Below are 22127 nucleotides of genomic sequence, written 5' to 3'. Positions count from 1 at the left end.
CACTACTGGCTAAAATATATCCCCCAACCCTGACAGTGACTTGACTGTGCTATAGACACTCGCCATTGTACTCTGTCTTCACCTCATCCGTAAATACCGTTGATGATTTGATCGCCCCCAAAAAATTTGGATTCATCACTCCGTCAGATTGCCACTGATTTTCAGTCCAATTCTTTTGTAATTAGACACACCTCAGCCTTTTCTCCCTATTTCTCTTGCTTAAGAATGGCTTCTTGACAGCCACCCTTTTACTGAGACCATTTCTGATAAGGCCTGAGTGAACAGTAGATGAAATGAAGCACAAATTTCTTAAGGACACAACTTAAGAAACAGAGATTGTTCATCCGCTGCCGACAGCTATTTATGTCTGTAATTTCTTTTGTCCGATTGTCCAGTTTCCCTTAATGTTTTTACGGACACACCGCACACCACCAAGTACCAAGTTTTCTCTTATAACCTTGGTGGTGCAAAAATAAAATTTTATGCCTGTCAAACTGTGTAAACCTTGGATTTTTGTTGATTCTGCTAAAAAAAACAAAAACGGAAATATTTATATGTTTTTGAGACCGGCTGGTAGCAAAACAGTCCCTAAGATACAGTTTAAAATTGGTTCCTTACAAAGTTGTCTGTGATAAACACAACAGTAGTTCATCCCTTGTGTTAGGTGTCTTCCTTTAAGCTCTAGTTATTCATAGGTCAGTGTTAAGTGGCTTCGCAAACAATAAACACTCATCTAAAAATAGTCAGCTACACGACTTGGGCTGAAAACAAGTAAAAGCCAAAATCCATAGAAAAAAAAAAATCTGAAAGACCTTCAGACAAGCCTGGACAACTATTGCCCAAAAAACACTTAAAAATTGCAAGAAAGTTTGGCTCCTTCGAATTAAAATAAGACAATGAGAAGCGGTGCAAGACTTTTGCACAGTAATGTATAACAAATATATTACTGTGGATCAATAATAAATATCTTTTAAATGTACCCTGAGCAGTTAAGTTGACTTGTGCAGACTTTTTTAATAAAAAGCATAAAGCAGTAGATTTTGGCACTAAAATAATATAATGGCACTATAGGTTATGGGACTTACTGACATAAAAGTATTTGCAGCTTATTGTTAACCCCTTTATTCATCCCCAGAATCGTGCATATTTAAAAACATCCAACAGTATCCACAAATAAAAATTAATAAATATAAAGAGCAATTAATCAAAAGACTGTAAAATGTAGATGTCAGTGCAATGCAAATTAATGCATGTTAGCTTAAAAAGTTAAAAACACAGACTTAAGTATGGCTATAGTGCATTTTTTTATTGCCTAACCCAGTCACCCCCAAAAAGACCCCCTAAATGGTACAGTTACTTCTATTAATAAGCTAATGGAAATAATATTAACCCAAAACTGCCGCCATGCTTGCTGTAGAGCTTTGGGCTTTGAGAAAAAACAAACAAACGCAGTATTAGATGGCCACTAAGGCTAAAAATGGTGATGATACAATCACAGATCGGATCTTCTATTGGCTGTGAAAGGCACACAAGGATGAGGATTAGCTTAAGGATGCAAAATGAGAATTAGAAGGTAATTCTAATTCTTTGGGCGGAGGGTTTTAATCTGCAGGCAGAAGTCCTGACAAAGAGCAGGATGGAAGAGACATGAGGTTAATCTTCATTAAAATGTCACTCTACTCTCAACTCAAGCTTCTGGTGGTGCCTCCCTGCTTTTACTTGGCATGTGTGCTCAAACTAATGTGTGCGGACGCGTGCGTGTGTGTGTCAGTCCGGTTTTCAATTCTTTAATGCCTTCAAAGAACCCTTGTAAAGAAAGCGATCTCATCCAGGTCCACAGGGTAATCAGTTAGGTACATGGGACCTTTATCATAATGTTCCCCCTTGTAGCTTTTCCATCGTCCTGCAGGCAAGTAGATATCCCTCTCTTGCTTTCCTGGCTCCAACACTGGCGCCACCATGAGGTCATCCCCAATCAGGAACTGGGAGTCGATCTTATAGGCAGCCTCATCATCATTGGCAATCCACCAGAGGGGCCTTATGATTGGGTCTCCTGTATCAAGAACCACGTGTGCCAATTCAAGAACTTTTGGTGCCACCAGAGTTTCATGGAGCCCTGTGAACTTCTGTGCTATCTTTACCACCTGCAGATGCACAAAGACATTGAGTTAGCATGGAGCAGATGCCACCTAACAGACAGCAGAGTAATAAAACCATCCACACGTCCTGCTTCAATTTATGCATCAAAGCACATAGAAAAAGAACTGACTTATTGTTTTTGACTTGTGATCAGTACTTGTATATTTTCTAGGAGAAATATTTGTTAATGAAAATGGCATTTTATTTATTCTTTTTTTTTTTTTGAGAAAAATCTGATTTTCTTTAGCGCTTTACAGTGTACGGGGGTCAGAAGAAGGTAAGGCAACATTCACTAAGCCTGAGAGACACAAGAAAATGTTTAAAGCTTCTAAACCTTGTGTACAGGGTAAGTTGACTTGGATGAGTATTTTTATATTAAAATCAACTCGGAGCCCACGTGGTCTTATAGCTGGACAGTCAGAGGGCATGATCTGGAATGCTTTTTAGAAATTAATCTTTCTGAAACCATGTTTACATCTCTAAAGTGCAAAACTGCTGTTAGAAGTATAAATCTTATCTGGGCATTCTTCTCTGTCATCCTGAGAGAGAGATTTTTGGTGTCCAGTAGGAGGACTTGGAAAAAAAAACTACTAACTGTTTTTGCTGCTGTATTGTTATTTGTTTTTACTTTTTTTTTTTAAATTTCTATCATGGTACACTACATGCTACATGTATTACAACACCACCCACTCTATACAAGATCTTACCACATGGAGTGATCATAAGAAAAGTAAAGAGACCACATTAAAGCATTTCATTATGCTGGATGGCCTAAAACAAATAGGTCAGGACTCACAGTGTTCCCACAGTGTGGTCAAGTATGTCATGAACTGAAAAGACTGGTACCTAGAAAATGTGTCAAGGAAGAGGCAGAAAAGAAAAGCTGACTGAAGTAGATGAAAGGCACCTCAAGATTTTAAGTGCTATAGACAAAAAGCAGACCACTGCTGATTTTCAGGCAGCGATAAATGCTTCTAGATCAGAGTATGAGGTTTCCAGAATGACCATAAACTGACGACTGAACAAATAGGAAGGAATTACTGAGCGCTGCAAACAGAAGCGTTTCAGATTTGCCAACAAGCACAAACACTGGACTAAAGATGACTGGAAGAAGGTACTCATACAGTCGTAAACATAAGAGTCCAAGTTTAAACTCTTTACTTCCGCAGAAGAGCTGAATAACATTTTGATGCGAGACTAGTTACGGTGTGAGTTTCCATTTCTGCAAATAGCATGGGGAAATTAGAGAACCAAAGAAGCGAAAGGTAGAAAGTGAATGCAGAAATATTCAGACATAGTGAGAGAGTGAATATTTCTTCATAGAATTCAAGGGGAAGTTTGATCTGCACTGAAACTGTGGCAGTTATGAAAGAGTATAATGTACAACGTCATTATGAAACCAAACATCAGGCCTATGCATCCTACACTGGTGCTGATCGAGTGCAGAAATTAAAGCAAAGGGTAGCTCTCCTGCAGGGTCAGCAACAGTATTTTTTTCGTGCACTCCTGTTATTAAGTCCAGTTCAGTCTGTTAATGTTGATAACGGTTTCAAACGAACGTTAATAGGTGTGTTGCTAAGCCTAATAACTTAAATAACAAACTTGAAATGTACCCGTCCCATTTTCCCCTTTATTGTTTTTTCTCTGTACTGTAAATCTTCTGTCTAAGAAGAAATCTGAGGCTGCTGTTCTGAGAATGAGCTACCAAAGCCTTTTCTGAATAAATCAATAAAGATCCATTTATGGAAAGTTGTGATGAAGGCAGTTTTGTCTTTAATTATATTCAACAATATAACATATTCGACCACTTTTAAGTGTTTTTTCTAACTTTAATACACTAAAGTTAAGGTTATATACCTAATTTCTAGTAAGTGGCCCAGCCCCTCCTATATTTTTATGTATGTGGCCCTTTGGCGCCCTCCTGTGGTAGTTTTCAAACACACCAAAAAGAATTTGAAGCAACAATTATTCTGTCATTTCTCTACAAGCAAACAAACAGCCGCTTCACGGTAATGTAAAGGTTAAGTTTAAGCGTCCCGTTCATTATTTAATCTGTAATTAGTATTTTGCACTACTGATACTGATAGAAGAAGAAAGATCATTTTTACACCAACTGTAAAATGTGTTGCAAAATTGTTACAAACCCTATTACAAATGTTGCAAAAGTGAGTATGTGTGATGTACACACACACACAATTTAGTAAATTTAAATGCAGGAAAAGCTAAGAGGCTACACACTGTAAAATACTTTTCTACATCTAAAATTCATCGCTTGCTTTATTTGGCTTACCTCATTGTCATAAGCCCATGGAGGTATGGAGAACTGCATGGCGGGCATAAAGGCAGACAGCTCCAACCATCTGATGTACAGTTCTCTGTCTGGCAGACCATTTAACCCACCTTAAACACAGATGAAAGACTGTCAGATAAAACCAGATCAGAGAAAATCTGTTTTTTTAACAGAGCTAACGCTCTTAAAAAGTTCAATACAAAACAAAGACAGCTTCTTCGTTAGCACTCATGCTCTTTTCAACACCAAAAATATTACTCAAGAGGACAGCAGCTGAAATATGAAATCCAAAGATGATGATACACAGATGCACATACCTGCAGTATGGTTCGGGTAGGCATTTCCTCCTATCATATCAGGTAAGACAAACTGGTAACCCAAAATGCCTATAGTCAGAACAGTAGGGATGATGGACTTGAGGCCGAGCTCGTAACCCCACACCGAGTCCCTGTCAATGATCCTGAAGAAGCAGGAGATGTTCTGACTCTGGTAACCAACCCTTAGCTCAGCATGCTCCATAAATGGTATAGCCATCTCTGTGTAGCGGCGGGTGAAGGTGGAAGGGTTTGACAGTGGGCCCAGGGTACTAAACTGACGGGGCAGGTAGCTCGTTTCTCCTGCATCAAACTTGAAGGAGGTCACCCCATAGCGACTTTTGAGCATGTGCAAGTTTGAGGAATACCATTCACGAGCGTCTGGGTTTGTGAAGTCCAAGATTCCTCCAATCCCGTTCCACCAGCGAACCAGAGCGGGCAGTTCACCGCCTGGCTCACGGACAAATAGCTCTTTCTCCACAGCTGCACCAAAATTTATGGAGTCATAGTTGATAAAAGGGTGCGTCCAGAGTGTAACTTGAAAGCCGCCCTCTCTTAGTTTGTCAAACATGCCGCTTGCATTGGGGAACTTCTGCGGGTCAAAGTCAAACTCTCCGTAATCTGCTGTGTAGCGGTCATCCAGCTCCAGATGGGAGCAGTTGAAGCCATGCCTAGTAATGTCAGCGGCATAGCGCAGCAGCTTCTCCTGAGTTACAGCGGTCTTGTAGATAGCCCATGTGGACCACACTGGTTTTTTGAACAAATCAGCAGATGGGACTTTGATAGGCTTTGTGAAATACCGGCGCACCTGAGAAAAGAACATGAATGATTAGGGGGAAAGAAAAGAACATGAAGTAAGTGATTTGAGATGTTTTTAAATGTGTGGTTATTGTCTTTCATTCAAGCCTGCACAGGCTTTGTGCTTGATTAAACAAGTGTAAGGAAATATGCCTACTGGCATCCTTACAATAACCAGATAAATTAGTTTAGGGGTTGCTTGGTCCCTTACAGCTTGAGAATTTCAGCTTTCCGTGTCAAGAAATAACCAACTACATAAGCCAATTTTTAGACTTTTTCTAAAGATTTTACAAACACACTATAAGATTATAATATTGATATCCTCATTAAGAAAGCATTTACAATTGGGGAAATCATTATTAATTCATAAGTTTGCTCTCTTACAAAGAAAAAACCTGAAAAAAAATCACTGCATAAAAGTTATAAATTGATTTGCAGGTTACAGAGTGAAATAAGTACTTAATACCCAAGAAAAATATGACTTAGTATTTGGAGGAGAAACCCTCCAAAGCACTGTCATGTCATCATTCACCAGGTTTGCACACATCTCAGGAGGGATTTTGGCCCACTCATCTTTACAGAAACACTCTTAATATTTTAGGTTTCTTGGCCTTCACTTGGCAACTCGAAGCTTCAGCTCCGTCCACAAATTTTTTAATAAAAGTCTAAGACTGGCCACGCCGAATCTTGACGTTTTGTACTTCTTTCGCCACACTATCTTTATCTTGATGCTATGTTGGAAGACCCATCCACAACCCATACGAAGTATCCTGACTGAGGGAAGTAGGTTCTCATCCAAGATTTTACAGTACATGGCCCTATCCATTGGCCCCTCAATGTGATGGAGTTGTCCTATATTCTCAGAAGAAAAACAGCCCCATAGCATAATCTTTCCACCTCCATGCTTCACGTAGGGAATGCTACTCTTTGGGTCATACCCAGTATCGCTCTTCCTCCAAACCCAGATATGTAAAGTTGATGCCAGAGAGCTTGATTTTAGTTTCATCTGACCACTGTGCATTTGCCCAGGCCTTCTCTCAATCATTTAGATGTTCACTTACAAAACTTGAGATGATCCTGTACATTTGCGTTCTTGACCAGGTGACCTTGCGGGCGCTTCAAGATTTCAATCCATTATAGCATAGTGTGTTGCCAGTGGTGACAGATCACAGCTTTGAGGTGATCCATCACCTCTCTTATGATAGTCCTCGCCCATGAGGCAAAATCTCCATGCTGAGGACATTGATGGTCATTTTATACTTTTTCTAATTGCACCAACAGTTGTAAACTTCTCCCCAAGCTTCCTACTGTAACTTATACCAGCCTTTCGTAGGTCAACAATCTTTGAAAGCCTTTGAGAACTCTTTGGTCTCGCCCATGGTGGTGGACAGGTTGGAAGAGAAGAAATTGATTCTGTGGACAGGTGTGCTTTATACACATAGTGAGTTGAGATCAGGAGTATCTGTAACTGTGACTTCAGGCTGGGTTGTAGGAGATTAAATACCTTTTTCACTCAATGACAAGCAAATCAATTTAGTCTGTAAATTTGATGTAATGTCCTTTTTTCTGGGGTTTTGATTGATATTCTGTCTCTCTCCATTAAAAATTAACTACAATAAAAATTAGAGGATTTCCATTTCTTTGGAAGTGAACAGACACTTAAATTCAACAGTAAATCAAAGAGTCATTTCCCCAACCTAAGTATATTTTCTGGAATTTTAAAGATTAAACCTGCTCTGCAGGGGAACAAAGAATTAATGGCAGTAGTATTAAATTAAAAATGCATATGCAGGATGGGACAAGTGTTTCTGGTCCAGTTATTTGTTGTACATCTGAGTATATATCCACTACACTTTAAATTGGCAGCTTTTAACATTATTAAATATTTGTCAAATATCCAGCATAATTACACTCACCATGTACTTGTGAATAGAGGTGACATCTGACCCCACACAGACTCTATAACTGAGTTCAGGAAAGGTCTGCTGTCTTTCTAGTGGTCTGAAGGGAGAGTCCTGGTACCGGGCCTGGAACCTCAGTGTCCTGTTCTTCTCTGACCAGCCCAAATGAAACGGTACTGAGTCGTTAATCTTAATGGCAGTTGCATTTGATGACAGCCAGTACCGCTCTAGAATTCCTCCAAAAGCATTTCGATTGGAGTAGACGTCACTTGTGATGAAAGGTCGTGGTTCCTCTTCTCCCTGAAATCTGATAGGCCAGTACTGTGTTGCCGTCTCTGCCCCTCCATACCAATGAGAGTCATTATAGGCCATGACATGCTCTACCAAGTGCTTATTCTGCAGCTCCTCCCAGCGAACCCGATAACAGATCACCGTGTCCTTTGGACGAACTGTTTGGATAAAAAAGTTGAGCTTGCCAGAATCCGACTGAGTGCAGCTCAGAATATCTCCCTCCTTTGAGCAAGAGTCCACATCCAGAGTACCAGACCTAAGATTAGGTGTTTAAAAGAAAGAAAACAAAGGGGCCAGTTAAACACAGTTGATATTATTTGTGTTTTAAAACAAATTAGTAGTAGTGCAACAACAAAGAAAATGTTGTAAGTTCTATTCCGTTGTTCTAGATGTCTGTGGAGTGATTGTTCTATAGCTATTTCTGTCGGTATGAACTCTGCTGGCAAAGGACACATCTATTACAGTCTTCCCTAAGGGTGTAATCATGTGTCTGTCTCGTCTGATTTTTCATCATCCATCCAAACACTGCAGACAGGCAGACTTAAAGCAGATACAAAGAAAAAGAACTCTGTCAAGACCAAAAGAAGTTACAAAGGCAATGAGTCCACGATTTGCTGGGACTTAGTTTCACAAGAGAAGTGTTTGTGGAGTGTCTTGATTTGGATTGCACAGACATTCCTTTGGTCCTTATCTCAGCTGTAAGATAAAATTATAACTAGTCATATTTATTACCCTTATAAGTAGCAGAGTTATTTTAGTTTTGTATTTTCTAATTCTAATTTCAAATTTTGTAATTCATCTTTTATTGATAAAAATGTTTAGCTTTAGTTTTTATTAGTTTCAGCATTAGTTTTAGTCTTTTAAATAGTGACTGAATGTAGGGCATATGCAAAAGGCACAAATTTAAAAAATCTGTAAAGGCGTAATAACAAATTTTAGCAAATTAAAATGCCAAAACTTATTTTAACTTTTAGTTAGTTTTCCAAGTTCATAAAATCAGTTTAATTACAGTTTTTTTTAAGTGTAGTATTTATTTCTATTTTATTTAACAAGGTCAGTTTTAGGTTTTGCTTTAGTTTTAGTTCATTAAAATAACCATGACTAGTAGGCAATCAGGCAATTCAAATAATTAAATTATTAATCAAAATGTATCTTGTTAAAGGAAACAAAAATCTGATGATTCTCTGTACAGTTTCCTAAGCATTAAAAGCATAGACAACAAGTCCAAAAAAGACAAAAATCAGCAAATTACCAATTATTAATTTAAAAATAATCAATAATATGAACCCACCTGAATGCCATAGTGAAGACAACAGCCCCAGCTTGGTTGTGAATAATAAAACCATCCTTGTTCAGGTCTAACAACGCTGTCTTGAACAACTGGGTTTTACGAAGCGACACTGAGTAATAGCACCAGGCGACCACAGCAGCTAGCACCAGCACACAGCCCAACATACTTGCCATCACCAGTGGCCGACCTTCATGAGAAAGTTTCTTCTTAAGTGGGGAGCCTCCGGGTCCCCCAGCCATCTGCTGCTCCCCAGGAGCCACCGGCACTATTTGATACATGCTGAAGGCGTGCGGGTTGGAAGAAGAGTGGCAGGAATGGACAGCTGTACTTAACTTGCTGTCAGAGCTTTTGAAACAGAAATATAAATCTGTGCACTGGCAGCTGTGGGAGTGAAGGGAAAACTGATGTCTACCTGCCAATCTTTAGGAATGTCTCCATTTCTGAAAAAGGGCTGATATATCTGCTCCTGTGAGACAGACAGACAGATGTTAGTTTAAACCACAACAAGTGTAAAAGAAACCCAAAAAAAACAATAGAAATAAAACACCATTAATATCATCATCACATCAAATAATGAATGGAAGCTAAATCAAGTTAAAGTGCTAAAAGAATAACAAGTAAATGAGGGCAGGACATAAATATTGATCAGTCTACCGCAGACTTCATCACACTGGCTAGCTAGCTAGCTAGCTAGCTATCTATCTATCTATCTATCTATCTATCTATCTATCTATCCATCCATCCATCCATCCATCCATCCATCCATCCATCCATCCATCCATCACTGCTGATGTTAGCTTAAAAGCGCTGTAGACAGGAAAAAAAACAAAAATGTCTTAGTGATGCATTAAAAATATTAGTTCATGCTGCAAAGGCATAATTTTCACACCAATCAAACCATCTTAGTGACCTGATTTTGCCTCATGGATGGGGGCAATATCATTATGGAAGAACTCACTGCAATCAGGATTTAAATTTAAATGCAATAACACTTCCCTCACAGAGACAAGTACACAAAAAACATGCCATCAAAATAATACCTCCCAAAGAACAACAATATTTAGAAATATGTGCAATAAAGAATTTAAAAGCACAATAGTTGTCTTTCAGGGTTTTAGAAATCACATCTGGATGCAGTCACAACCAATCAGCAGCATAGTTACAGGCTAAAGATGACAATTTTGAGCATAAGGGGTTACTGTTTTACCTTGAATTGTCTGTCACTGAACACTGTTTTTGTGTAGCATTACTGTATTGGCCCTGTACTGTCTCTACACTTGCTTTTATTATTATAGCATAGTTCAACAGCATCCAGCAGAGAGAGAGCGAGAGAGAGCACAGGGCTTTTAATCTGGTAAATGGCAGGTATCCAGGCTCTGCACAGGCACTCATGGTGAGAGAGCCAGCAAAACTGTAAAAACAGGCTGTGATCAGAGGAAGCGCAGACACCAAGTCAGCAGGATTCAATTACATTTACCTCAGGTAAGAGCACCTTTGGGATGAGTAAATAATAACCCTCAAACAGCTGTAGTGCAGCAAGCCCACAGTTTTCAGATTGATAAGAATGCAGTCATCACCAGCAGAACCATACTTAACTTCCCCACAGGTAAACATTATCCTTCAGCTCCACATCCTTCTTTTATTGTGATGCTATTTAATGCCAGTATCGCAAGGAGGAACCGAAATCTTGCAAAAATATTCCAGACACAGGGAAACATTTTCCTCTATATGTCAGCTTTCGCTCCAGTGAAGATCCTGTTCCTCATTTCTATGTAATTACTGACAAAACTGTACCATTGCTCAAATGTAGAATTAAGTTGAGAAAGCTCAACTTGGGATCCATTATAAATCAATTTATTCTATTAAGGGAACTTAACAATGAAGGCTGACCAGTCTTAAAATGTTAGAGATAATCAGTGCTTTTTAAGAAACCTAGCAATTAGTCTTGAAACTGTGGGCTGCAATCATATTAATCTTTAATGGCTATCGGAATGAAACGTATAACATTTTAAATTAGGCCACAGGGCCCGGTGCAGTACAACAGGCTCCATACTGCAGGTTATGCAGGGGTTTCTAAAAACATGCACATTAACTACACAGTGACTACGAACTGTTCAAGGCAAATACCTAAATTACAACAAACACTGAAAACGTCGTCATCTGACTTTCTGAAAGGATCCCAGTGGACACAGACGCCGTCCAACGACGTGTATGTTTACGTTATCTATCCACGCCCGCGTCAAGCTGGCGTGTAACCAACTAATCAAACACTTCCGATATCTGATCGATCCCCAACAAACACTCACTCGACTCGGCCGTTGACGCCGAGTTGGGATATTGCCGTAACAGTAACTCGCTCTACCAGTATTCACGAACTGATTCAGAAGACCGTGCTCACAATTAAAAGCTATACTCGCCATGACAGTAACACGCAAAAAAACGTTGTGTCACATACAAAACATTTTAACTGCTCTTAATAAAGCTGCGACCACAAAAATACATTCACCTTACCTCCACATCTGACCACACTCCGGGGTCAACGTCTGTGCGCGCGGAAGCCTGCGGTGCAGCGACAGAGGCGTAGTCCCACCCAAACGGAGCGAATGCGAAGCTGGTTTGTCAATCGATCTGTCATTCGTGTACAAGTTAGCGCGAAAGGATTCTGGGAAATGTAGTGTGAGAACAATATCGTCACAGAGCCAAAAAACAGCTTCAAATTTGTTTATTGCTGGCTGCGAACAATGTGAAACGCACAAGAGAAAGGCAAAATGAAGGGGTTATTTTGACTATCGTTAACGTTACTTTTAAATTATTATATTTTCCTTACCAAATTGTTGGTGCTAGCGTTGTCCGTGGAAACAATTCTAATCTCAAACGTTTCATTCAACTTGTAGTGAATGTGCGTGAGGATTGGAGGGGGTGTGTTATTGTTATTATTAGTATTTTGTATTTTTATTTTTTTTACGATGATTGTTTGTAACCACAGATTACCGTCTTCGACCCTGTGACAACAACAACTGGAGTACACTGCCTCACTTCCCGAACAGACCACAGAGGTGAGATCATCGAGAGCGAACAATAATGTTATTGTGGCTGTAAGAGGTTTTCTACCGCTGGGTGACAGCAACAAGCTATGAATAGCAGGGCAGCTGGACGACACGACCATGGCGAAGTAGTCGACTCTTGTCTTATTTTTATATCCGTGAGTTCTTTGATGTTCTAAATGTTTTTAAGTTTACTATGAACTGAGAACTAGAGATGTAGACATATATTTTATTTAATACCACACTGGCGAAATTCTGTCGTTACAGCAGCGCAAGGGACAGGGAAAAAAAGAAAAATAGAAAAACATAAATGAGAAAAATTGTCTACAAAAAAGCTAAAATATTATATTTGGTCAAATAAACCAAAATTTTCCTTTTTTTTTATATGTACATGAAGTTCAGTTGGAATAATAATATTATTGTATAGCCTGACTGCTGTACCACCAGTGTGAAAATCTACTAGATTACTATTTGACTAGTAGGCTAGCTAAAGTAAAATGTTTATAAAGAAGTAGCAGAGGTAAAATTTAACTCTGATTTATTTAAATGTTGACCTGCCTCTGAAATCCAAACAATTAGGAGACACAGAGTAACAGACACAAAGGAATGGTTGCTTTAAGGGAGAAGGCAAAGATAAAACTCAAAACAACCCTTGACTTTATTTCCAGGCAGAGGTCATAGACAGTAAACTCTAAGCAAGACCAAATTTTATACACAAAACAGGGGGGAAAAAAGGCAGTTGAAACTGACACCATGAAAAAACCCCAACAGAAATCTCAAACCATTTCTATGTAACTACAATTTTGTAAGAGAATTGTGAAATTTAAGTATTGTGAAATTTAAGTATTTAGTCATTGATTCCTTATTTCCTGCATATTCCCTGGAGAAAATCAAATGATATTAATAATAAAGAATAGAGAAGGTACTAGGCAGAGGCTTAAAAATATATGCATCTCCTGTGAGTCATCTGCACTGGCAAGACAATTCACCATCTAGGGATGTAGTTTAGCACAGCAGGGCAAGGTCAGACAAGACGGCACTTGAATTTTTCTATTTAAGAAAGAAAATGCAGCTCCCCTACACCCAGTCAGAAGGATCCAGCCCAGTGTATGACCTTCAAAACAGCCCACAGAATGAAAATGGAGCTTGTCTATTAAGTGGTTAGAAGTCAAGTGACTTTAAAGGTGACTCTTAATGTAATGCACAGCTTAGTAAGGCTGTGGTTAACCTGAAACAATTTGAATTAAAATTATTTATTTTGCAAGTTATTCTTTGTTTAATGGATATTTCTTTTCACAGTCATGTGAATAGAAAAGAATTGTAGGCATTCCTGTGGAAAAGCGAAGTGCATGTTACTGCTTCCTTAGGAATTAAGAGGTTAAGTAACACTTGATTAATTGAGCAGCAGGAAGTGGGAGCACCTCTAAGGAAGCAGAATGTTTAGCAGTTTGGAGCATTCAGATACGGTCTAACACAATGCTTCAACCTTCATAGGATTGGACACCGAAGCAAGAGAAACTCAGAGAAACTACAAAGAGCTCAAGGGCTAAATGTCAGGCTGTAGCATGTTAAATGTTAGAGTTCATGGCAGCACAATTAGAAGAAGACTGAACAAGGTGACTTCTGTAGAAGGGTTGCCAGGTGAAAGCCCCATCTCTAAAAAGAATATGGGAGCACACAGCATGTCCAAAGACAGATAACACCAAAATGGAGATGTTTGGCCATAATGCACTGCGCCATGTTTAATGAAAACCAAAACACGACATATCAGCACAAGCACCTCGTACCAGCTACCAAGAATGGCGAAGGAGGGGTATCAAAGGTATCCCCTTGGAATGGTTTAGGTCGTACCTCTCCAAGAGGACTTTTTCTGTGAGCCTTGATTATTTTATTTCTTCCCCAGCTCCTTTTACTTGTGGTGTCCCGCAGGGATCCGTATTAGGCCCAATTCTTTTTTCAATCTATATGTTGCCCCTAGGCCTAATCTTTAGGAAACATAACATCTGCTTTCACTCATATGCCGATGACACCAGATTTATCTTCGGTTTAATAAAAACACCTCTACGCCCATGGAATCGTTAGTCAAATGTCTCGGCGAAGTTAAAACCTGGATGGCCTCAAACTTTCTTACCTTCAACGAGGATAAAATAGAGGTAATTATTTTTGGACCAAGCTGTAATTTCAATGCCCCAGATTTGGACTTATGTAACCTAACATGTGCTGTTAAAACGCATGTAAAAAACCTGGGGGTTCTCTTGGATAGCAAACTTACATTTGAGAAACAAATTAATTCATCCAATGCGTTTTAGAATTAAATTCAAAATCTTACTTTTAACTTATAAAGTGCTAAATGGCCAGGCACCGGACTATTTGTCTGACCTTGTGCAGCTGTATACGCCCTCTAGAGCCCTTCGATCAAGTGATCACCTACTCCTTACTTTACATAAGTCTAGGATGGTTCATAGAGGAGATCGGGCATTTGCAGTTGTGGCACCGAAAATGTGGAACGATCTACCTCTCCACATTAGAAAGGCCCCAACTGTTACTCTTTTTAAATCGCATCTTAAAACATATTTTTTTACTCTGGCTTTCGAAACTGTGGGAGCGTTACCAATTCTTTTATCCTAATCTGTTTTTAATTATCAGTTGTTGTTAATGTCACTGTTTAATTGTTATGTTGTACAGCACTTTGGTCAACGCCCTGTTGTTATTAAATGTGCTTTATAAATGAATAAATGAAATGAAATGATGTATGGCTGTTTTGCCCTGGGCACCTTACAGTCATTTAGTCAAGCATGAACTCCTCTGTATACCAAAGTATTCTAGAGTCATCTGTCCGATAGCTAAAGCTTGCCCAAAACTGGGTCATGCAAAAGGACAATGATCCCAAGCACAGCAGCAAATCTCCAACAGAAGGGCTGAAAAAGAATCAAGGTTTTCATTTTTTGTGCTTTATTTTTTTAAAAGCTAGGACAAGACATGGACTCCAAATTGGTACCTTACCACAGTTCCACTTAATTGTGTGTGGTGATCGTGCTCAGCTCCGTTCAGTCTAGGATCCAGCATTTATAACAGAGGGACAAAAAAAGATATAGACTATTGCAAGGTGTTGCAATGACATGCAAAGTCCAGACTGAAATGCTGTGGCAGGACCTTAAAAGAGCTAACAAATGCCCACAAACCTCAATGAAAGCACTGTTGTAAAGAAGCGTGGGACAAAAATTCCTCCACAATGATTTGAGAGCCAGAAAAAGTCATACAGAAAACAAATACTTCAAGTTATGGTTGAGGTGGTTCTACAAGCTATTGACTCATGGGGTATACTTAGTTTCCCACAGGACTGGATAGTTTCACGTGAAATCTTTCTTTTTCATATGACTGTATGTGTGATGATGCTGATATTCTTTGTCTTACTATGCTAAATCTCTTTGGCTTTGATTGTTAGTCGGGGTTTTAGTGAAGCTCGAAGGTGCTTTTCACAGTTTTATTTTAAACTGATTAATCTAATGAATAATTGGCCAGGCGATCAACAATGAAAATTATTTTAATTTTTCATATTATTAAGGACATATTCATCAATTTATTTTTATTTTAAAGAAATAGCCAGAATGGTTCAAACACTATGCCAAATCATGGTTAAAGGGAAACAGCAGAAAATGTGATAGGAGTAATAGTATGACAGCAGCAGTAATTGTAAAAGTACCATTTCAATAAGAGCAACAGATGAAATGGTGATGACAGGGACAATGATATTTGGCAGCTGTGTTTCAGAAGCTTTCACTGGAGCCAAAGTGACTCATTCTGCTGCAGGAAAACTCAGCTGCAGAGGGAAGATGCCATTGATGCTGGTGTCCCTGCTCTGCTGTGTCACTGCAGCCAGGGCCTGTCTGCAGTGCGACCGCAGCATCCGAATGATGCACGAGGACTTCATCTTGTCTGCTCCCACTCTGCAAGACCAGCTCGACTTGCAAAGTATTTGTGACCAAGCCTATGTGACCTACATAGAGACCAGTCAGGAACGAAAGGGGGTCATTGGTGAGATCAAGAAACTGTTACATCGTAGTTCTTCTCTTCCAATAATGTCAGGCCAAAAATATAAATTTATAAATACTTATAAATAAACTAAAATATAAGTCTAAGGCAGTTAAAATGATCAAAATAAACCAAATAGCACTGTTTTTTTGCTCAGATCCCACTACTCTATACAGAGCCAAAACTGAATACCAGAGTGAATTTGATCGCTTCTTGAAAACCAAGCTCACTGGTGAGAAACAAAAAAAACAATCTATCATTCTTATTCTTTCCACTCAGAAATAAACAGTAGCTGTAAACGCACCCAAACACTCCAACATGTAGAAGGCCATTATTACTTTTCATTATATCATCACTGAAAGTATTAACATGTTAAAATGTCTTTTAAGGATCTATAACATTTGAAGCTGTTCAGATCATGGAGAAAGGCAGGAAGATTTTAGAGAAACATCTGGATGCTTTCGTCCCCAGTGGTAATTTGCATAACAGTCGGGGTTCTGCAAAGTATGAGGCAATAAACTTTTTGTAAGTCATCGCTGTGAAAAACATGCATTAGTTTCAGATCATTTATTATCTTTTTTTTCTTTCCCTCAGAATTATGCCCCAACATATGTGGTAAGTACTGAGACTGTGACAAATGATCTTTTAAGAGTGACTCATACAGATTGTTCCAGTGACAGTGGACCGTAAAATTTTGATCGAGAGACGTGAGACAACTGTAAAATGCTTTTTGATGTCATTTGACAAACCAATGACTTTTCATTTATTTATTTATTTTGGTGTTTGATTTGCATACTTTCCAGAAAAATGTGTGGTCTCATAGGGATCAGTGCCAGGACCAATTCAGTATATGTAGGCTAGAAAGGTTAGCACCATTGCTTGAAAGTCCCGAGTTTTAGTCCATCAGGGAGTTTGGGACTTTCTGTGTGGAGTTAACATGTTCTTCCTGTGCTTTTGGAAGTTCCCTCTGGGACTCCGCCTTCCCGCTACAGTCCAAAGACATGCATGTTAGATTAACTGGTGATTCTTCATTGACTGTAGGTGTAAATGTGAGCATGAATGGTTGTTCATCTTTGTGTTAGCCCAACTCTCACTCAATGACAGCTGGGATCGACTCCAGAAGACTACAAAAAAAATTACAAAAGCGAATATCAGCAAACTTCATAAAATCAAACTCATACAAATCATTTATTGGTCATTTTGAGATCATATGACCTGCTCCCACAGTCTGGGGACTAATCCTATAGCATATTACTATTGTTTATTAATGGCACTGGAAAGTAAGTAAGGTGTGTGTGTGTGGGGGGGTGCTCACTATTTCCATCTCACTCTGGGGGGCTGTTAGGTCTCTAGTTATGTCCCCCCCACTTTCCATTACAATAAAGTATTTTGAACTGATTTCAAACACTTGTAATGGAAAGTGTTTCTAACTGTTTTCATTTCTGTTTTCCTACTGGCTTTATTTTTATTTTTATCAGGTTTCCCTGCCTTTTTTTTCCTGATGTTAAACTTCAGTCTTCCACTCTTTATACTTTTCAAATATCCTTTTTCTATTTTGTACTTGTTGTTATCTGCTGTTTTAGGTCATCCGTACTGTAGTTTTGCCTATGTGTCTATTCTGTAATGTGTGTTATGTGTTTGTTTTAAATAAGTTTCTAAAACCCCTTTTACATAAGTGCAATATATATTAACTGTATTATGCATGATTTTTTTTTCTCTGTGTTGCTATACATCATTTTATATCCATGTAGTATTTATTTTAGAGGGTGTGTTTGTGTGTCATTATCAGGGCTTCTAATTAGAAGAGTAATGGATTGCGTCTCTTGCCGCTACAAAGTATACATCTGTCCCTCTCCGACTGGCCAACAGGACTGTGGTGGTATATTTTAATTTATTTGTTCTCGTGTTAATGCATGAGTGGATTAGGAGGAGTCATTCCTATGTGTTGGGACTGCACCGTTCTTTAGAGTGCAAAGATATATGATGTCACGAGTGTATAAATGTGTGCTTACGCGAGTGACTGCTGCTGCCTGTCCATGTGAGACACTAATGAAAAAGATTATTCAAGTAATCCTGATTCAGACAAATGGAGGATCCCACTTTCTCCCTCCTCTCAACCTTTGTCCAGAGTATCCGGTGCAGGCTGAGGAAGGAGGCCAGGCTTTGTTAAATTGTTTTCTTCCGTGGCATCGTCTTCTATTGGGTAGACCAGAGTACCACTACTCCTGGGTGCCAGGAGCATCAGAGACTGATAAGGTCTCATTGCCATCACTGATGACAAATGAAGGCACAAACATTAAGAGACCTACATACTTCGATATAGATACATTTTAAAGTATCTGCATTCATCTGTAGTCTCTGTATTAGGTTTCTTTCCATATTCAGCTCCACAGTATCATACATATTTACTGTCTGACGGTTTTACACCCCTAACTTGAAACTATTCCTTCCTAATTTGTAAACACAGATGAATGAAAGTGACTTCAGTGTCTTGGTAGTGACAGAAGACTCATCTATTGTCTTGAATCAACTGCGTTTGGATGAAGAAGGAACATACCGCTGCTCCCTGCAAGCCCAAAATGGGACCATCTTCTATCAAGCCACTTTCCCACTCACTGGTACACATCTATTTTATTCTGCTTTTCCAGTTTAGAGGCTCGCCAGGTGCTGGAGCCTATCCCAGCAGTTAGATATGCTGTATTAAATAGAACTGACCATTAACTACATTCTGAGTTGCTAAATTTCATATACATCTAGTTCTAATAATTTACACAGAATGTTGTTGGCTGTTGTCTCTTACCTCAGTAAATGTCACAGATTTTAGTATTCTGGTCTGAGGGCTGCTAAAAATAAATTTAAAGGTAATTTAAGACACAACAAATAAAGAAGTAAATTATAAAAGAAACAACTTTACTGCATGTTCAGAAAAGTGCTAAAAGTATCTATATTTTGGGGCTTTTTTTAATTACACTTGTTTGTTGTTTCTGTAATATTCTTCTCTTTAATATTGGGACTTCCTCGTATTCTTTTTACTGCATTCTTGTTTCTTTTTTTTTCTTTATGGACTTCCACAGAATTGCGAAACGCTTTCATTCTTATACCACAGCAGTTTTTTGTGAAAATTCAGGTACAGTTTGGTACAGTAATGTAGTGTTATTTGTCAATACACTTGAATTAACTGCTGATGCCATTTTTAATACTATAATACGTTAGTGTAATGACACTTAGCAATGTAAATGTTTAAGTACACAAAAAGAACAAAGTAAGAAAATGTAAAATTGCAAAGTGATGGTTGGTACATAAATTAACAAAAGCTGGCAAATCCAGCCGCCTTTACTGTAATTTCAAGGGAAATTTCTTCTTCTCCTCCTTCTTCACAGTCATATCGTCGCCTCACCAGACTCACTGGCCTTTAGTCACTCTGCCCTCCCTGCCTCATGGAGACAGCTACTCACCTTTTCAGCCTACGGAGGCCTTGCTTGTGCCACTCATCGCTGTGGTTACGGCTTTGACTCTGACAGCGAGCGTAGGACTCGCAGTTGTCCTGAGGTGAGACACAGAAAGTGGGTGGAGGGGAGAAAGAGGGGACAAGAGGTTTGCAGGAAGGGTGGAGGTGAAAAAGGTAGCACAGAACAGTCAGAGCACGACAAACTGAATAATGCAAGACAAAGGGACTGGCCGTGCTCGAGTGCAGTTTGAGGACTGAATTATAATTTGTTAAGCGATCCCATGTGCAATATCAGTCTACGTAAATAAGGTCATTGTTTACATTTGAAGTGAATTACAGCGATAAGTTGTTTTCTCTGAAAGTGTCGTCACTTCTTCCAGGAAGTGATGACGGCACCTTAGCAGCAGGTGTTAACTTAGATTTCCACCTCAAGTTCTGCGTGGTAATGGGTAATTCTGTCTTCACAATCTAAAAACAAAAAAGCAATTAAAAAAGAAACTAAATTGCTTCGTGTGTAATCCTTTCTTGTAGAGTGATGATGAATCAGCAAAGAACAGCAACAGAACTGAGGAGAAGGAAGAAGGAGGAAAACGGGACCGAAAACATGATGTGATAACTGAACTCAGTACAGTAAAAACACGCTTTAATAACAGGAAGGTTTTTCTTCACTTCAGGTTTGGCGTTTTGTTTTGCAGTGAAATAAATTTCCCAGCAGAAAGTGCCATGTCATTTCTAGAAATCACGTGGAAGTGAGAATACATTTTGGCGACATGCAAATGAGGCAAAACATCACATGGGTGTCATGTTTGAAAGACGCGAAAAAGGAATCAAGCGAAGTGATGTCAGCCAAGAAACAAGTTTGCGGATTAACAAAACCAGACTATACAACACAGCTGAACTCAGAAATGCAGAAATTCCCCAGAAACCCCTCGACATTAAGCAACAGCTCACTGGAAGACAGTTATCTTTCTCTCGTTCCCCCTGAATGAAGCGATGTTGTTATCACGTGGGCGTTTATGAGAGGAATCAGGGATGAGATAAATCTCCCGGATTGCAGTGTTTTTCAGAGATTACTAACCACAGCCATCCAATTAATCCTGGATAATCCCCTTGTGAGGAAGGAGGGGGCTAAAGCCAGGAGCAGACGTTTTCATCAAAGATTCAACTAATGTTTAGTTACTCATCTGTTCATTCAGAAGTACACAATAAGGTCAAAAGCCCCCTTTTTTTTAGCATTTGCATTATTACTCATGTTTTAGTCATTCTGTTTTCTGCCACACTTGATGATATCAGCTGCTTTGGTTTCAAATATAGTCTGTTTACTCTTCACACAGGCTCGGTCATGATCTCAACGCCAGTGCTCGACGTCCGTCACGTATCATTTAGCTGCTTCTGGCTGCCTTCTTGTCTTGTTGTGCGCATACGAAGGGATGTTGGTGTGAAACCAAATTTCCTGTGTAAAGGCGCTAAGGAATCATCAACAACAGCAGCAAATTCACACCTGTCTTTTGCCATTGTGTCACATGAGATCATGACTGGTAACAAAGAAAAGTAAGTGAAAGGTTTAAAAATGAAAGCAATCAGTTGATATTGTATGAGTCACTGCCAATTGGAAGTCACCGGTGAATCGTTGCTCAGGTTTTCAGGGTAATTCCTGATGAGCGTATTTTAATCACTGAAAGCTGGCTTGAGTTATGAGCAAAGGCAAATGAAACAAAGGTCGCAACAGTGTGAGGGGGTGTGTGCGCGGAGGCTGAAAAAGAGAGAGGCTGTGGTCTGTCTGGATAGTGACAGGATGTATGTGTGGTGTTGTTTCCTGTCTGGCTCACTGACATGGGGGCGAAAGCTGAAAAAAAATCTTTAAGACACCCTCACGCAGAGATAGTCGCGTCACAATCTTACAACTGCGTGGGTTTATATGTGTGTGTTTTTAACCTAATATGCAGTCTGAGGCTACTGTAAATGCATGCTCAGCGACTTCACTGACAGCCATGATGAAGTGTGCAGTTTGAGTGTTTGTGTGCACATACTGCTGTGGACTGAAATTGCAGCCTCAGCAGGGAGAGGGAATGACAAAGTGTGAGCACTTCTGGAAGAGCAGCAGGCAGCCACAGGGGAGGGCGAAGAGGGAAGTAGGAACAAGAAGAAAGTGGAGTCAGAGGTTTGAGTGGGAGAGATCTGTGGGAAGGCAGACTGATTTTTAATGTGGGTTATGAGGAAACGAGGACAAAGACGTCAGATTACACCTCGTGATAAAAACCGTCCCACACTACACATAGAATATACTTTCACATCAGTGACCTATAGTTGTGGAATGACCTCAAGATTGTTGTCTTCACTGCCATAACAACTTTTATTGGAAAATAATTTAATAAAAGCATCAGAAAATACTCCTAAAACTTGGCTTTAGTGCTTGGGTGCTTATCAGTAGTTAAATATTCACAACTAAATATGTAAAATCCTATGATTAATCACTAGCTATTGTTTGTTATGAGGTTAATGTGTTTGAATGGTGTGATCAGATCTGACCAAAAGTGGCAAACACATTCACTTCTCATCATATTGACGTGTAGATATTA

At 39.2% G+C, this 22127-nt stretch overlaps 2 protein-coding genes across 3 annotated transcripts; one reads left to right on the top strand and one right to left on the bottom strand.

Annotated features, from left to right (window-relative positions):
• Nucleotides 1-240: 240 nt before the first annotated feature.
• On the bottom strand, nt 241-11632 carry LOC102213400 (uncharacterized family 31 glucosidase KIAA1161-like). 2 transcript variants are annotated; one of them, XM_005738268.2, is made up of 7 exons: nt 11531-11632; nt 9437-9490; nt 9025-9303; nt 7458-7989; nt 4747-5551; nt 4430-4539; nt 241-2144 (listed from the first exon to the last, which is right to left on the bottom strand). In XM_005738268.2, the coding sequence occupies exons 2-7, from the start codon at nt 9460-9462 to the stop codon at nt 1797-1799; spliced, it is 2100 nt and encodes a 699-aa protein (XP_005738325.1). In that variant the 5' UTR covers nt 9463-9490; nt 11531-11632; the 3' UTR covers nt 241-1796. The 2 variants fall into 2 exon arrangements, with proteins under 2 accessions (XP_005738325.1, XP_005738324.1); XM_005738267.2 differs by having other exon boundaries at nt 11536-11632.
• On the top strand, nt 11559-20260 carry izumo1 (izumo sperm-oocyte fusion 1). Its single transcript, XM_013912181.1, has 11 exons — nt 11559-11638; nt 12011-12080; nt 15829-16103; nt 16258-16332; nt 16490-16573; nt 16695-16715; nt 17890-17979; nt 18229-18356; nt 18568-18718; nt 19481-19649; nt 20080-20260. Exons 3-11 carry the CDS (start codon nt 15902-15904, stop codon nt 20159-20161), a joined length of 1002 nt encoding a protein of 333 aa, XP_013767635.1. The 5' UTR covers nt 11559-11638; nt 12011-12080; nt 15829-15901; the 3' UTR covers nt 20162-20260.
• Nucleotides 20261-22127: the final 1867 nt, after the last annotated feature.

This window comes from Pundamilia nyererei, unplaced genomic scaffold (assembly GCF_000239375.1).
Source record: "Pundamilia nyererei isolate P.nyererei 1_Seehausen unplaced genomic scaffold, PunNye1.0 scaffold00082, whole genome shotgun sequence".
NCBI lineage: Eukaryota > Metazoa > Chordata > Actinopteri > Cichliformes > Cichlidae > Pundamilia > Pundamilia nyererei.
This window is presented reverse-complemented; position numbering and strand designations above follow the sequence as displayed.

Coding starts and splice junctions, on each gene's coding strand:
- LOC102213400 (XM_005738267.2), bottom strand. Junction 5,552..7,457: donor CCTCTATTCACAAGTACATG/GTGAGTGTAATT, acceptor TTCTTTTCTCAG/GTGCGCCGGTATTTCACAAA. Junction 2,145..4,429: donor CATGGGCTTATGACAATGAG/GTAAGCCAAATA, acceptor GTGCATCTGCAG/GTGGTAAAGATAGCACAGAA.
- izumo1 (XM_013912181.1), top strand. CDS start 15,902: ATGCCATTGATGCTGGTGTCCCTGCTCTGCTGTGTCACTGCAGCCAGG. Junction 16,104..16,257: donor GGAACGAAAGGGGGTCATTG/GTGAGATCAAGA, acceptor TTTTTTGCTCAG/ATCCCACTACTCTATACAGA. Junction 19,650..20,079: donor GGACTCGCAGTTGTCCTGAG/GTGAGACACAGA, acceptor CCTTTCTTGTAG/AGTGATGATGAATCAGCAAA.